This window comes from Natator depressus, chromosome 10 (genome assembly GCF_965152275.1).
Source record: "Natator depressus isolate rNatDep1 chromosome 10, rNatDep2.hap1, whole genome shotgun sequence".
Classification (NCBI taxonomy): Eukaryota; Metazoa; Chordata; order Testudines; family Cheloniidae; genus Natator; species Natator depressus.
In genome coordinates, this window is record NC_134243.1 from 7,331,420 (window position 1) to 7,345,171 (window position 13,752).

A 13,752-nucleotide genomic window follows, 5' to 3' on the forward strand; every position below is an offset into this window, starting at 1 on the left:
GGCAGCCGTTCCATACCCCTAATCATTTTTGTTGCCCTTCCCTGAACCTTTTCCAATTCCAATATATCTTTTTTGAGATGAGGAGATCACATCTGCACGCAGTATTCAAGATGTGGGCATACCATGGGTTTATATAGAGGCAATACGATATTTTCTGTCTTATTATCTATCCCTTTCCTAATGGTTCCTAACACTCTGTTCACTTTTTTGAACCGCTGCACATTGAGTGGATGTTTTCAGAGAACTATCACAATGACTCCAAGAGCTTTTTCTTGAGTGGTAACAGATAATTTAGACCCCATCATTTTATATGGATAGTTGGGATTGTGTTTTCCAATGTGCATTACTTTGCATTTATCAACATTAAATTTCATCTGCCATTTTGTTGCCCAGTCACCCAGTTTTGTGAGATCCTTTTGTACCTCCTTGCAGTCTGCTTGGGACTTAACTATCTTGAGTAGTTTTGTATCATCTGCAAATTTTGCCACCTCACTGGTTTACCCCTTTTTCCAGATCATTTATGAATATGTTGAATAGGACTGGTCCCAGTACAGACCCTTGGGAGACACCACTATTTACCTCTCTCCATTCTGAAAACTGACCATTTATTCCTACCCTTTGTTTCCTATCTTTTAACCAGTTACCAATCTATGAGAAGACCTTCATTCTCATCCCATGACAGCTTACTTTGCTTAAGAGTCTTTGGTGAGGGACCTTGTCAAAGGCTTTCTGAAAACCTAAGTACACTATATCCACTGGATCCCCTTTGTCCACATGCTTGTTGACCCCCTCAAAGAATTCTAGTAGATTGGTGAGGCGTGATTTCCCTTTACAAAAACCATGTTGACTTTTCCCCAACAAATCTTTTTGTTGTTTACAGCACCAGGCACAATGGGGTTCTTAGATGCCACGGGAATAATTTTAAATTAATAATTACATTTTTTAAAAAAGAAAAATGATGCCTTGGGCATTGGCACCTCTGGCCCATTGGTGGACCCAGCACTGCTCGGAAATGTTTTTCACCATCAGTAGTTGTGACTGACACGAGCCATCCCTGGCATTCAGGGCCTGAGAACTGGCGAATACAGCAAAACCTCTGTTCTCCTCCAGAAGTGGTCTTAGGAATATGGTGCTTCCAAGTTAAACATTTGGCTAAACAATGAAGAGAGACCAGGGTTTGGCTTCCTTTGGTCCCTTTTCTGTTTAAGGAGTGGAATACAGTGACCTGCCCACAAATGCAACAGTCATTGTCTGCTCTGCAACAGCTCCCACACGAGGCTGGGGGCGAGGGGTGGTTTTAATGCGAGAGGGTTTTCTTAGGTTTTCTAGCCTGTCTGCTGAGTGCCAGGGGAGCTGTAACTCCCCCCCTTGCTGATGGCTGAAGGAGGGCAGGAGGGGAGAAGGAGAGTAGGAGAGCGAAGGGAAAGATAGTCACTGCAAAACCATGCACGCACACACAGGGCTCAAGGCTGCAGGCAAAAAAAAACTCCAGTGACTCCTAGGGGAGTTCTGAGCCGCAGGATTTAGCCTCAGCAGAGATAAAACAGCAGGCCACTTCGGCATAAGTCTGTTAGGTAAGAGGAAATTTTGCATCCCACACACACACCCCGTACCTCTATCTATGGTAGTGCAGCAGGGAACAACAACAGGTCAGGGTCACCAACACACCGGCCGTGAGAAGAGGATAATAAGCCACACTCTACCGCAAAGAACTGTACGTTTACCCAGGATTTATCTGGGGAAAGGGACCTACCTCCCTAGAATGGGACCGACATCTGCCCTTCCTGCTGCTGCAGAGGGGCTGTATAAGGCTTCCTAGAAGGCAGACCCTTCTCTGGCTTTCACCCAGGGTCCGTCTGATGCTCTCTTTGCCAGGCAGAATGAACTTCTGTGCTGCGATTTGGGGAGGAAGGCCCCTACTCCGGCAGGAGGAGCACAGCTTGGTGTCCCAAGAGACCCCTGAGTTTAGCCATGGAGAGCAAGGGAGGGAGGGTTTTGGAGGGAGCCGAGAGACCCCAAGTGGGTCCCAAGGAAAAATGAGTGCCTGCGAATGGCTCCAGGGAATAAGGCCCTGAAAGCCATCATGGGAAGAGGCTCCAAACAGCCTTCAGTTTTAACTGACTCATGCTGAATGCCCCAGGTACCTCCTGAGGGAATGCTTGCACCTGCTGGGTTGCAAAATGTGCTGATTCTGTCCATGGGGACACATCTGCCAAGCTGCCAGCCAGGCTGGGACATCTGAGAGGACGCACCTGCCGTGCGGCGGAGCAGGCCAGTACATCCTGGTCAAATGCACCTGCCAGGCTGCCACTCACCCCCGGTACCTCCCACCTTTCTACCGGCTCTCAGGGCACATTGGTGGCTCATGGCAGCACACGTGGCAGCCGCAGCCATCCAGGAGCAAGCGGCACCATAACTCGTGGCGTCTGGAAAGGAGACCGTACCTGCTGCATCACATTGCGTTTCTGATTGACCGCTGCCAGGTAACGCAGGACCAGCTTGGTGGCTTCCGTTTTGCCTGAACCACTTTCGCCACTAGAAAGAGAAGACGCGAACGTAAGGCAGGTCGCTGAGCGCGCAATCACCCGAAGCCGGCCGAGAGGTTACCGAACCGAGCGGCAGCTACACGTGCTATGGGTGCTGTGCTCGGCCCTGCTCCCTTTGAAATCAACGGCCAAATTCCGACTGGCTTCAGCAGGGCCTGGACCAGGCTTGGCGGTTTTACCATTATATTGATTTTACTACTGTGGTGCTGGTTAAAGACGCCAGCTAGAGATCGATCCGGGAAGCGCTCAATGTACATCCCTTTGGAATTTGCCAGGACGATGATGATAAAGATGCCAGCTTCGCAGCCCTGCAGAAGGACGTCTCAGATCTACCTGCAGGCCAGGTGTGGCATGGGCAGTGACTGGGCAAGCTGCCATGAGCGGGCTCAACCCGGAGCTAGAGGGGCCACCTCTTGGAACAAAAGGGGAGCTCCCTTTCCGCAGCCAGGCCACAAGCTCTCACCTGATGATAATACACTGGTTGTGTTTGGCATCCATCATTTTGGTATAGGCGATGTTTGCAATAGCAAAAAGGTGTCTGCAAAAGAGCCAGATGCACAGAGCGTTAAGGGTAAAACAGTCCCTGCAGAGGAGGGGTTCCCACCAGCCGAACACCCTGGCTGGTAGCCGGGTGAGGCTTCTGGTGCTCTGAGCTGCGCCAGCTCCCTTGCCTTAGGTCACCCACGGGCACAAAGGAAGTCTGAAGACACCCAGCAGGATCAAACCTCAGGCTTGCTACCCATGGGCAGGGAAGATCTGTTACCTGCGCTGGGATCTCCACTTGAGAGAGAAGACAGCTGCTTTATCATCAGACCGACCGTCTGGGCCTGAGCGCCCTCTGCAGCACCTCCCCTAAGCTGCTCAGCCCTGCCCCAAGTGGTGGTGGATTGCAGTGGGGCTACTGGGGTGAGAGAGGATTACTCCCTGGAGCAAGCTCTGCAGGCTCGGGTCCCCGGCCACGACAATCTGAGCTCAAGGAGAGCGCAAGGACCCCGAGCAGCCGGGCTGTGCAGCTAAGACACCAGCCAGAAGGGGACTGTAACATGCCAGGAGGAGACAGACAGCACACTGCGCTCCGTGCGGGGGAGGTACTTACGGGGGATTCTCTCCCAGCGCCCTTCCTTCATACTGCAGCACCTGCTCCGTCCCATAGATGTTGTACATTTTGTAGGGGTTCACGGACACTAAGATGCTGCCTATATAGGTCTGCAACAGCAAGAGACACACAGAGGAAGAGCTGCTTATGTTTTTACGCTGCTCGGCAGAAGATGAGCAGCAGGTATCTAAGCTGAGTGACAGTAATGCCTAATGCCATTGACCAAAGGATCTCAAAGCACTTTACAAAAGTGGGGGAAGGTCCATCTCTGGGAAACAGCGGCACGGATTGGTTTATCACTTGCTCAAAAATCACATAGCGAGATGCGGTTGAAGCAGACTAGAACCCAGGCGTCCTGACACGCTGTGCCGTGAGTGACCCACCAGACACACATTCTGCACATTCTGCATATCGGTGTCAGGCCGGACCCTCCACTGGTAATCTCGTGGAGACCCTGAGGCCTGCAATGAGCTCTGAGTGCGACTTCAGCTGCCAGGAACTTACGTAGATTAACTCGCGGTCAAACCTCGTCTTGATGTTGTGCAGCACTGCCCCCTCCTGGAGGTCCCTGGAACACACAGCACAGAACAGGGATCAAGGCATAGCACTTTCATAAAGAGGATGAGGCTGATGGCCAACAGATCCACTCCTGTCGGCTCCACAAATGAAATCCCAGCCAGCTCAGTGCTACCAACGTGCAAAGCAAAGGCACCCGTCCCAGGCACACGCAGTCAAAGCTCCAAAAAGCGAGGCTGGAGTCAGACTACGGGAATCCAGTGCCGAGGCTGGTGAGATCTTAAAGTGGGTCGGAGGAGGGCACCTGCAGGAGCTGTTCACAGCAGTGGGCATGGTCCATGCTAGGGCCTGGGGAGCACATTGTGCTAGTCACTCTACATAACCAAAGTGAGACATGGCCCCTGCCCCAAACAGCTAAGACAGAGGGTAGGAGGGGACACTGAGATGATGGGACTCACCCAAGGTCACACAGCAGGTCGGTGGCAGAGCTGGGCCTATACCCCAGATTCCTGATTCCCAGGCCCCTAGCCCACAATGGTGCTCTGCTGAGTGACACCAGCCAGCCCATGGTGATTAGCTTTCCTTTTAGATCAACCAGAGCATGCCGGTCAGTCACTTACTGCAGCTGGGTCATGTCCTCCACGCCATCTGCCTTCGGCTCTTCTCGGGGGCTCCTGCACGGCAGGTTGCGGATGGAGTGCATCTACACTCAGGAATTAAGACATGCAGATCAGGCAGTTATTGCAGGGTGCAGCTGGGCAGCGTTACCCAGAGAACTACTCCGGCCAGCTCGGGGGCCTCCCGAGACAGAGAGTCGGGGTCGGACCCCAAGCCAAGCTATGGCTCCCAAACTGATCCAACTGGCGTGTCCGTCTGCCAGTGCTGGGGACAAGATCCCCACTGCTCTATAGTGACTGCTGCTGGCTCAACCCTCTCCCATCAGGAAGAGGAAACCCTAGGGAGCAATGAGGCTTGTGCAAGCGGAGCCGGTGGTTACAGAAGGGACTTTGCAAAGGGGGTGGTTTGACCCTGATCCTTTGCTGCCAAGTCCCTTCATTGCAGCAGCCACCAGGTGGCATCACCTGGTACAGCCACCGATAAGGCCATGACCGTGTGGGGGTTGGGACACCAGGCCCTGGAGCAGGTCCTATCGCCTCACCCCTTTTGGGGCGTGGGTGTGTGATGGCCACCATTTTGGCCAGCATGACTGGAATTGAACCAGGCACCTCCAGAGCTAAAAGCATGAGCAGCTACAGCTTGAGCTAAAGAGCCAGCCCTTGGAGCCAGGGCCTGCCTTGGGGCCATATCTCTGCAAACTGGGGCATGCGTCACACACTAACCAGGGGGTTCCAGTGTAACTATGGAGGCACTGACTAAAATCAGCTGCCCGATGGACGTGGCTTTCCAATAAAGGAGAACAGAACGGGCCCAGTTCAGGGGTACAGCTGCTATGGAGCGACCCCTTCGGGCAGGAGGCTGTCTAGAGGCGGGGGCTTCAGCAGAGAGATGTCTGGAGATCAGACCATGCCGCTCCCCCCTGCATCACTCCCCTGGCTCCCCCTCACTTACCACGTCCAGCTCACACCTCTCAGCCTTGCTTTCCAAACGCTGCACAGCTCTGCCCTGGTCTGCATCTCTAACCACATGCCCTGCCCCTCCCCTTGGTTCCACTGATGATACCAGCCTTGTCTTTCCCCTCTTCACCCACGCTTTCATGCTGGGCCCTATGTGGGACGAGCCCACCAACCCCCCTCCCAAAGATTCATTTATTCTACAAGCTTCACCCCCTTGCACGCACACACAGAATATTAGACTGAGGACTTGTCTACATGGGGACATTCAGGAAAGTTAATTCAAATGAATTTTTAAAGCAAATTCATTAAACCACAATTAGTCCCTTTGTGGACACTCTTGTGAATTAAGCTAAACCAAATTAAGGTCACTTTAATTCTGAATGAGAGTCTCCATGCATGGGTTCAATGTGCTTTGACTAATCCACTTTTAATCCGAATTAACACAAGGTGTGAATTTATTTTCCTGAGTGTTCCCATGTAGACAGGTTTCAGAGTAACAGCCGTGTTAGTCTGTATTCGCAAAAAGAAAAGGAGTACTTGTGGCACCTTAGAGACTAACCAATTTATTTGAGCATAAGCTTTCGTGAGCTACAGCTCACTTCACGAAAGCTTATGCTCAAATAAATTGGTTAGTCTCTAAGGTGCCACAAGTACTCCTTTTCTTTTTTCCCATGTAGACAGAGAGAGAAAATGAAAATGACCATTAATTATTTGCATTACAGTAGCACCTATAGGTCTGAGACGAGAGCAGGGCTTGAAACAGTCTCTGACATAAAAGGATCACAATCTAAACAGACAATGTGGATGGGGAATCCATGCAGTGCCCTTCCCACTAGACCACACTGTCCCTCAGTGTGCTAAAGCAGCTCCCCCAGTGTATTGTCCCTCCACGTTCCGCTACAGAGCACACTCTGAGCTGCTGGGCAACATACACAAGCCCCTATACTGTCACACTGGCACCTATTTAGCTTTCAGGAACAATGCAAAGGGTAGCTGAGGGACTGCTACAATCCCCGGGGTGACATTCAGAGGTGGGAGATACCCACTGGGTCCCCGGTTCACCTCCCCCCAGCCAGGGCAGGATGGGTCCCTATCACCTCGTTCCCTGTGCTTCATCTAACATGATTTTAAATGCCTCGCGCCGCATCAGCTGAAGGCACAGAAGAGCCACAGAGCGTCTGTTACTTCACAAAAAACCCAGGTAACTAAGAGTCACCAGCTTGGAAGAGCAGACAATAAACCCTGGAGCTTTTCAATCATCACTGTAGCTCCTAACCTGGAGAGCATCCAGCCCCTCGCGGGCTCCGGCCAGGGTAGGCAGCAAGCAGGTAAGCAAATCGTCATCCAGGGTAAGGCAGTCATGTACTGGGGTAGGTCTCAGTTGAGCTCTGCCGGCCAGTGCGTGCCAAGAGAGGCCTGTCTAATTAAAACGCTCCTTCTGTTCCAATGCAGCTCCCTGCCACAGATCAAGTCTCTGCATTTACATACACCTCTTTTGTTCCATTGCTCTGACAGAGGTCAAACAGCTCCAAAAGTAACAGCTGTCACCCTGGCTGCGGTGCCAGTACGGGGCGGGGGGAGAGGGGGGCTCATAGCTTTACAATGACAGGGCCCAGGGATAGCTCGGTGCCTTTATTAAACCTCAGTCTGGCCTGGACTGGTTTCCCCTTTCCAGCGTACGTGCCAGTTCCCTAAGCTGGCACAACCTGGTTCCTGCATCCCACTGTTTGGGAACCTCTTTCAAACAGGCCAGGTTTTTTAACCAGCCAAAGCCAACTTCGGGGCACCAGCTGTGGTCTCCCCAGGGGGACAGGGGGAGGGGGTTGGCTGTCAGTGGGTAAGTCAGCCCAAGCAGGGGATGTTTGCATGGGAGCACACAGGCTGGCCACCTTAGCTTCTCTCCTGCTCAGAACTGCCATGTGGGTAGAGCCACCCTCCCACTGGTATGATCTGAATGTAACAGCGTGAGTCTCATCTTGCTGACACTACTGGGCATCCTTACCCCAGAGCAAGCGAGAGGAGCATCAGAGCCAGGACCGGCTGGCATGGAGGAGAAAACATTTTTTTATTTTCACATCTGAGGCCAGTCCTTGTGCAAGAGAAGGGAGCCAGCTCTAGTGGTTAGAGCAGGCGGCTGGCAGTCAGGACTCCTGGGTTCCGCCGGCTGACTGGCTGGAAGCACCTGATGCTCATTCTGTGCTGTGAGGAGGGTGGGGAAGGGGCACAACCACGGGCTACACATTAACTCTACTAATAGACAAGGTCTGGTTTTAACCCTTCAAACCCGGGTGTTTTCCACAACACTAGGCCAATTTGTTTCTCCAACACCCCCCATCTCACTGCAGATTTGGCCCAGAGTTTTAAGAGAGCTGTACCTGCTTACCCCAGGGGCCAAATGTTGCTCAGTCTTCAGGGTAAGGGCCTGATGCAACGCCCCTTGACATCATTCGGATCCAGATCTTTGGATCCGGTCCTACAATCAGATTAACCCCTGTGGGTTTACCACAATGTAAACTGGCCCCAGGTCTGGAGTCTGCTCTAAATGGCCCAAATCCCTGGAATTACCTGGTTGTGCCAGGGCAGTTTCTTGCCCATGTTCCCATGCTCCCAGTGGCTCCCATCGCCCTGGTTCTGCACTGAGGATCTGTGGGTCAGGTACTCAGCAGTGCTGTCTCCTCGCCGGCCCGAGCACCTGTTCAGGCTCGCAGTGGGAGGATTATGAAGCAGTTTCTCAGAAGACCACCCGCTGGGTGACGCACGGACGTTCACCATCTGCTGCTTAGACCAGTGCTGCTTCTGCATGTCGGACATCCTTCTGAAGGAGCCCAGCCTCTGGACCTGCGGCATGACGACGGCGTACCTCCCTGCACCGTCCTCTCCTGACATGTCCTCCTTCTCAAAGAGCTCAGCGGGGAGTTTTGCTGGTCTGCTACATGCTTCCTGCAAGGATGGGGACCTGGCAAAGGAGGGGCCAGCTCCCGTCACAGGATGAGGGCCTTTGAAGGCCACAGTTCTTTGCGATTGAGGGCCCAGATTTGCTTTGCCTTTCAGCACAGCGTGGGGGCTGCAGGTGGCAGGATAAGACAAGTTCCCACCCGGAACCTTACGCCCCCAGTTTGGGGTAGGTGACCGTGACCTATTTGCTTCTCCCATTGGCATTGTAGCATGTTTTAGGGATGGAGCGGGGGAGGCCAGCTTCTGAGAAGGGCTCCTACCAAGGGGGTGTCTAGGATCTGTCGGTGATGGTGGGCATTGTCCCTGGGCTACATGTCCGCCCTCTCTCACTGAGAATTTGAGAGCCGTGGGTCCTGATATCTGACCTGCCCCCGGCTGTCCAAACCGTTTCAGGAATGCATTCCCACCTCCTGCTTTGTCCGCAAGCATGCTGCTGGTTTCTGCAGGAGAAGGCCTCCTGGCGGAAGGGGTCTGGATCATCCCAGCCAGAGGCTGACCGATGCGTTTGATAAATGCTTTAGGGATCCCAGGAGCAGGGCTGGGAGGTGGAGGCAGCTTTGAAATGCTCCTCACGCTTCCGCCTCCCGCCATCTTGGGTGACGGAGTTCGCTGACCTGGCATTTCGTTCCCAGAAGCCCCGTCCCAATGCAGCCGTGCAGGCAGCTGCCCTCCTGGCCCATTAGCATCCATAGGGGATGAGGATCTGCCAGGTAGAAAGTTAGGAGAGTCTTTGATGGTAACACGATGGCTTCCTTGGTGTGTCAGCATCTGAGGGGAGGGTGTTCTCGCCAATCCCTGGGGAGGCGGCCCACCTCTGACGGATGGCACTGGGCATGGTGGGATGGGAGACTGAGCTCCCACTGGACGGCCCAACTGCTTCAGAAACGAGTTCCTCATTAAAGGCTTCACTGCTTTAGTTGGGGGCTCGGGCTGCCTGTTCCAAGCCTGGGGGAGCCACCTGTGCATTTCCACGGGCGAGCGACTCAGTCTTCTTGATAGCTGAGGGGAAGATGGCCGTCTGCTCCCAGCACCCCTGGCTGAAAAGCGAGGGGACCTTGCCTCAGGAGGAGACCCAAACTGCCTCAGGGATGGGTGAGGTGAAGGGGGTGCTTTCAGCTTCCCAGGGGCAGGATTATGGAGCCCTGGAGGGACTAAGCTCCCAGACAGCGTAGCTGGGGTGGTGCCTTGGGGGTTTGAGCCAAACATCTGAAGCCTCAATGAGCTGGATTTGAGCGTGGGCTGTGGGGACGGCAGGCTGGAAGGTGGCTCACCCCTTGTGCTATTGACATGCTTTAGCACAGGCTGTGGAGACCAACTCCTCTGACTCACGGATGGGTCATGAGCTGTTGGCCTAGGAGATGACATGGGCTGAAAGGTGGAATCTATAGGTGCTGTGCTCCCAGCTGTGGAGGAGATTTGTCTCCATGACAGAGGGGGAGAGGAGACATTTTCTTTGGCCACTGGAGACCGTGGTCTCCTCAAAGAGGGAGGGGGAGCAGCAGGTGGGCTCTTCATCCTCAGAGAGGATCGTGGTGAGGGAGGGGGACTTCTGGGTCTCATCGGTGGCTGGTAAGAGGGCAGCTGTGGAGACTTCCCAGTCATGTGGCTACCGAACCGCTGCAGAAAGGGTATGTTCGTCTCTGGCTTTTGAAAATCCAGCTGTGGCTGGTTAAAGTTGAGCCTTTTCACACTGGGTTTTGGAGAAGGGGGTCTCTGCCACACAGAAGAATGAGATGGTGGCCTGAGGGGCTCCAGGCTGCTTCTGCTTCCTACTCTCCTTAAAGGATGTGGAGAGGAGGAGATGCTCCTCCGGGAAGGCTGAGGGGAAGGAGGCCTTTGGGGATTGTTGTTGTCACTGGCTGTGTAATCGAATTTCCTCATAGGCAAGAGAGGTGCCCAGTCTAAGGTCTCCATTCCTGCTAATTTGTGGCCAAACTTTTTATAGGAAGGCTCAATAAATGGATGCCGGTCATGTGCTTTCTCCTGGGGGATGTCAAAATGTCTTACAGAGAGCTGTGGAGAAGGGTGATGAAAGCTCTGTCTCTCTGGGCTCCTACGCTGCCTGCTAAGTTTCGGGGAAGAGGTGGAACTTGGCATGTCGCTGTGTCTAATTGATGGCTGAGGGGAAGGTGGCCTCAGAGGCCCACTCTCACCAAATGACAAAGATGTTACCCTCCTTATTGGAGAGGGTGGGGGGGGCCTGCCCTTTACCTCGCTCCCACGGTGTTTTAAAATGGGTTTTGGTTGCATGAGGGATTTCTGTAAGAATTGCCCTAGGGGGCTCCCACATCCTCGCGGAGAGAAGCTTTGCAAATGCGCCCCCTGGACATTGCCTTGCTGGTCACCAGGGTCAAACCTGCTTCCCATTGACTTTGGAGAGTGAGGTCTTGGAAGCCAGCTCCCATGAGCCTGGCCAACACGGCAGTATGTCATTGAAGGTTGGGGATCCCCATTGCTGAACTGGGCGAAGGGAGACGCCAGCGGCTCGTATTCACCGTAGTCATCCTCATCTTGATCCACGCTGGTAAGGGAAATATGTGGAGAAGGAGGGAGGGGAACATCAAGTTTGTCTCTGCCAAACAGCTTCACCTGAGGCCTGGGGAAGAGCCTGAACTTCCTGTTTAACGACAGTTTAGAAGGCAACATTTCCTCGATCCCCTGCTGCTCAAAGAAGGAAGAATTAGGGAGCATAAAGGGGTAATCTCCATTCTCATCTGCCAACTCCTCTGGCTCATCCATCTCTGTTATATCATCCAAGGGATACGCATAAGGGTTATAGGAAAACTGAGCTGGAGGGCCCCATTCGTATTCACTGTAACTGATTTCATGCTGAGGGGAATAATCATACAGATAGCCCATCTCATCTACCCTCAGGTTGTAGGGCCCTCCAGAAGGACCATATTTGTCTTCAGAAGAGCCGTATGGCTCTGTTTGCTTTTCATAGTATTCCACATCGCTCCTATATTGGTCATAGGATTCATATGGTGAATAGCCAGAAGGTAACTCATAATCCTGGTCTTCATAGTCATAGTAGTCAGACTCATTTTGCAGCGGATCATCGTAGTAGTCCATGGACTCTTCGTAAAGCCCGTATTCTTCTTCCATAGCATATCCAGGGTAGTCCTCGTAATCAGATACCCTTCTGTTATGAAAGTTGTGTCCATCTGCATAGTCAGTCGGTGCCTGGAGGTAGCTTTCCTCCTCAGGGTAGCCATACTGAGCTGGGGCCTGTGGGTCGTAAAAGCTGCTGTCATCCTGGTAACAGTTGTAATAGTCCAGTGGGACTGCAGGGCCCTCATACCCGCTTGGCCCGGGCTGTGAGAACCTCCCAGAGGGCTGCCTCACAAGGCCACCATGTTCAAAATTTGGCTGGTAGCCATATTCCTCTTCCCCTTGGCCATAGAGCCTCCTGGCTCCAGAGAACCTTTTCATGTTGGCTCGGTGCCTCAGAATCTCGTCCTCTGATGGGAAGGGGAGTTTCTTAGCTCCAATCCTAGACAGCCAGGCCTCATTCATGGACCTCTCATTGTAGGTAAGCCTGGCCCGTTTGGACAGGAACTTTCTTGTCAGCCAGCTGGTGGCAGCAGAAGCTTTGCTCAGGATCTGAGCCCGGGGTTTGAATTTCTCTTTCGTTCTCCTCCAGCGGAAGAGGCTGCTGAAGAACCCACCCTCCTCCTTAGATTTCTCGCCTCCCAGTCCCAGCCGTATCAGCAGGAAAGAGGGCTTTTTCGGGTTGCCACTGACCTCTTTCTTCTTCTTCCCTATACTCTTGAAGCGCATCATGAGGTTGGAGGTGGATTTCAGCACTGCCTTGTTCTTCTTCTTTATCTTCTTCTTTGTGCTGTATTTATTCAGCCCCCAGAAAAACCGGGAGGTGTTCTTGAACTGGCCCTTCTTGGAGCGCTTCAGGCCTAGCCTCTTGAAGCCCATGAAGAGCTTGGATGCACTCTTCAGGCTCTTCTTCATTTTGGACTTGGGCGGTGCCACTTCCTTCCTAGCTAGACCAGCCATAGCCTTGGTAGCCCCTTTCAGCTGAGCCTTGGCGTGCTCCTTCTTTGCCCCCTTCTTCTTCTTGGCATCATCGCCCGCCAGCCCCATCACCAGGTGGGAGGCACCTTTGAGGTGCAGGTCCTTCTTCTTTTTCTTTGCAGAAAAATCTTCCTCCTCCTCCTCTTCCTCCTCCTCTTCCGAAAGCACCTTTTTCCCTTTCCCCTGCTTCTTACCAGCCATGGCTTTGGAGGCCTCCTTTTTGTCCTTCTCTTTCTTTTTCTTAGGGTCTTCCTCACTGTCCTCATCTTCATCCTCCTCCTCCTCCTCCTCCACCATCTCACTCTCCTCATCACTGTCTTCCTCAGCATTGCTCTTCATTAGCTCAGAGTCCGAGGCCTCCTCCGACTCACTGAGGACCTCCTTCTTCCCCTTCTTGGCATCCTTCCCCTTCTTCTCATCCTTCCCTTTCCCCTTTGCCACTTCCTTCCCCTTCCCCCCTTTGTCATTGCTCTTCCCCCCTTTGCCCTTGTCCTTGCCCTTCTTGGCATTGCCACCCTTCTCAGCGGTCCTTTTGGTCTCACCTTTCTTGCCACCCATGCTCGTGTTTCAGGCTCATACTCTAGCCTCCACGTGTGGCAGTGCCATGCGTCACTCACGATCCTAAGTAGAGGTGTGGGTTATAACAGTGTCCCCCGGCCAGTCAATCCCCCCAAACCAGGCAGAAGCAAGTCTTCAAAGCCAAACCTTCATGCTGCCCATGGACATTCGTGAGCCAATTGCAATGTCTTCCCAGCAGCAGAAGGAAAGCTTTTCTGCATTGCTCCGAAACAGCAGCATGCAGTGCCAGGAGCTAGTGCTCGCATACAGGTCTTGATTTTATTTTCCTTTGTAGGGTTTCAGTGAGACAGAGTAGTTCTCCATCCTTCCCTTCCTAGGCTTAGTCGCTCCTTCTTAGTCCCCCCTACTGCACTTTAGAATGTGAATGCAGAGTCCCACCTGTGATGAGAACATCCCCTGATACCTGCAGCTGCATCCTCTGGGAGGTCCTGCTTCATCCTTCTGCTGGGAAGTCCCT

General features: G+C 53.0%; 1 protein-coding gene across 1 annotated transcript in view; it reads right to left on the reverse strand.

Annotated features, from left to right (window-relative positions):
* MYO15A (myosin XVA) overlaps positions 1–13,055 on the reverse strand; it is an 85,243-nt gene extending 72,188 nt beyond the window's left edge. The window contains exons 1-8 of the mRNA XM_074964869.1: positions 12,911–13,055; positions 11,044–12,802; positions 8,298–8,688; positions 4,779–4,861; positions 4,147–4,210; positions 3,643–3,752; positions 3,010–3,084; positions 2,445–2,535 (exon numbers count right to left, since the gene is read on the reverse strand). Of these exons, the coding sequence (XP_074820970.1) occupies positions 2,445–2,535; positions 3,010–3,084; positions 3,643–3,752; positions 4,147–4,210; positions 4,779–4,861; positions 8,298–8,688; positions 11,044–12,802; positions 12,911–13,055 (2,718 nt within the window). The remainder of the gene's footprint in view (positions 1–2,444; positions 2,536–3,009; positions 3,085–3,642; positions 3,753–4,146; positions 4,211–4,778; positions 4,862–8,297; positions 8,689–11,043; positions 12,803–12,910) is intronic.
* Between the last annotated feature and the right edge of the window lie 697 nt (positions 13,056–13,752).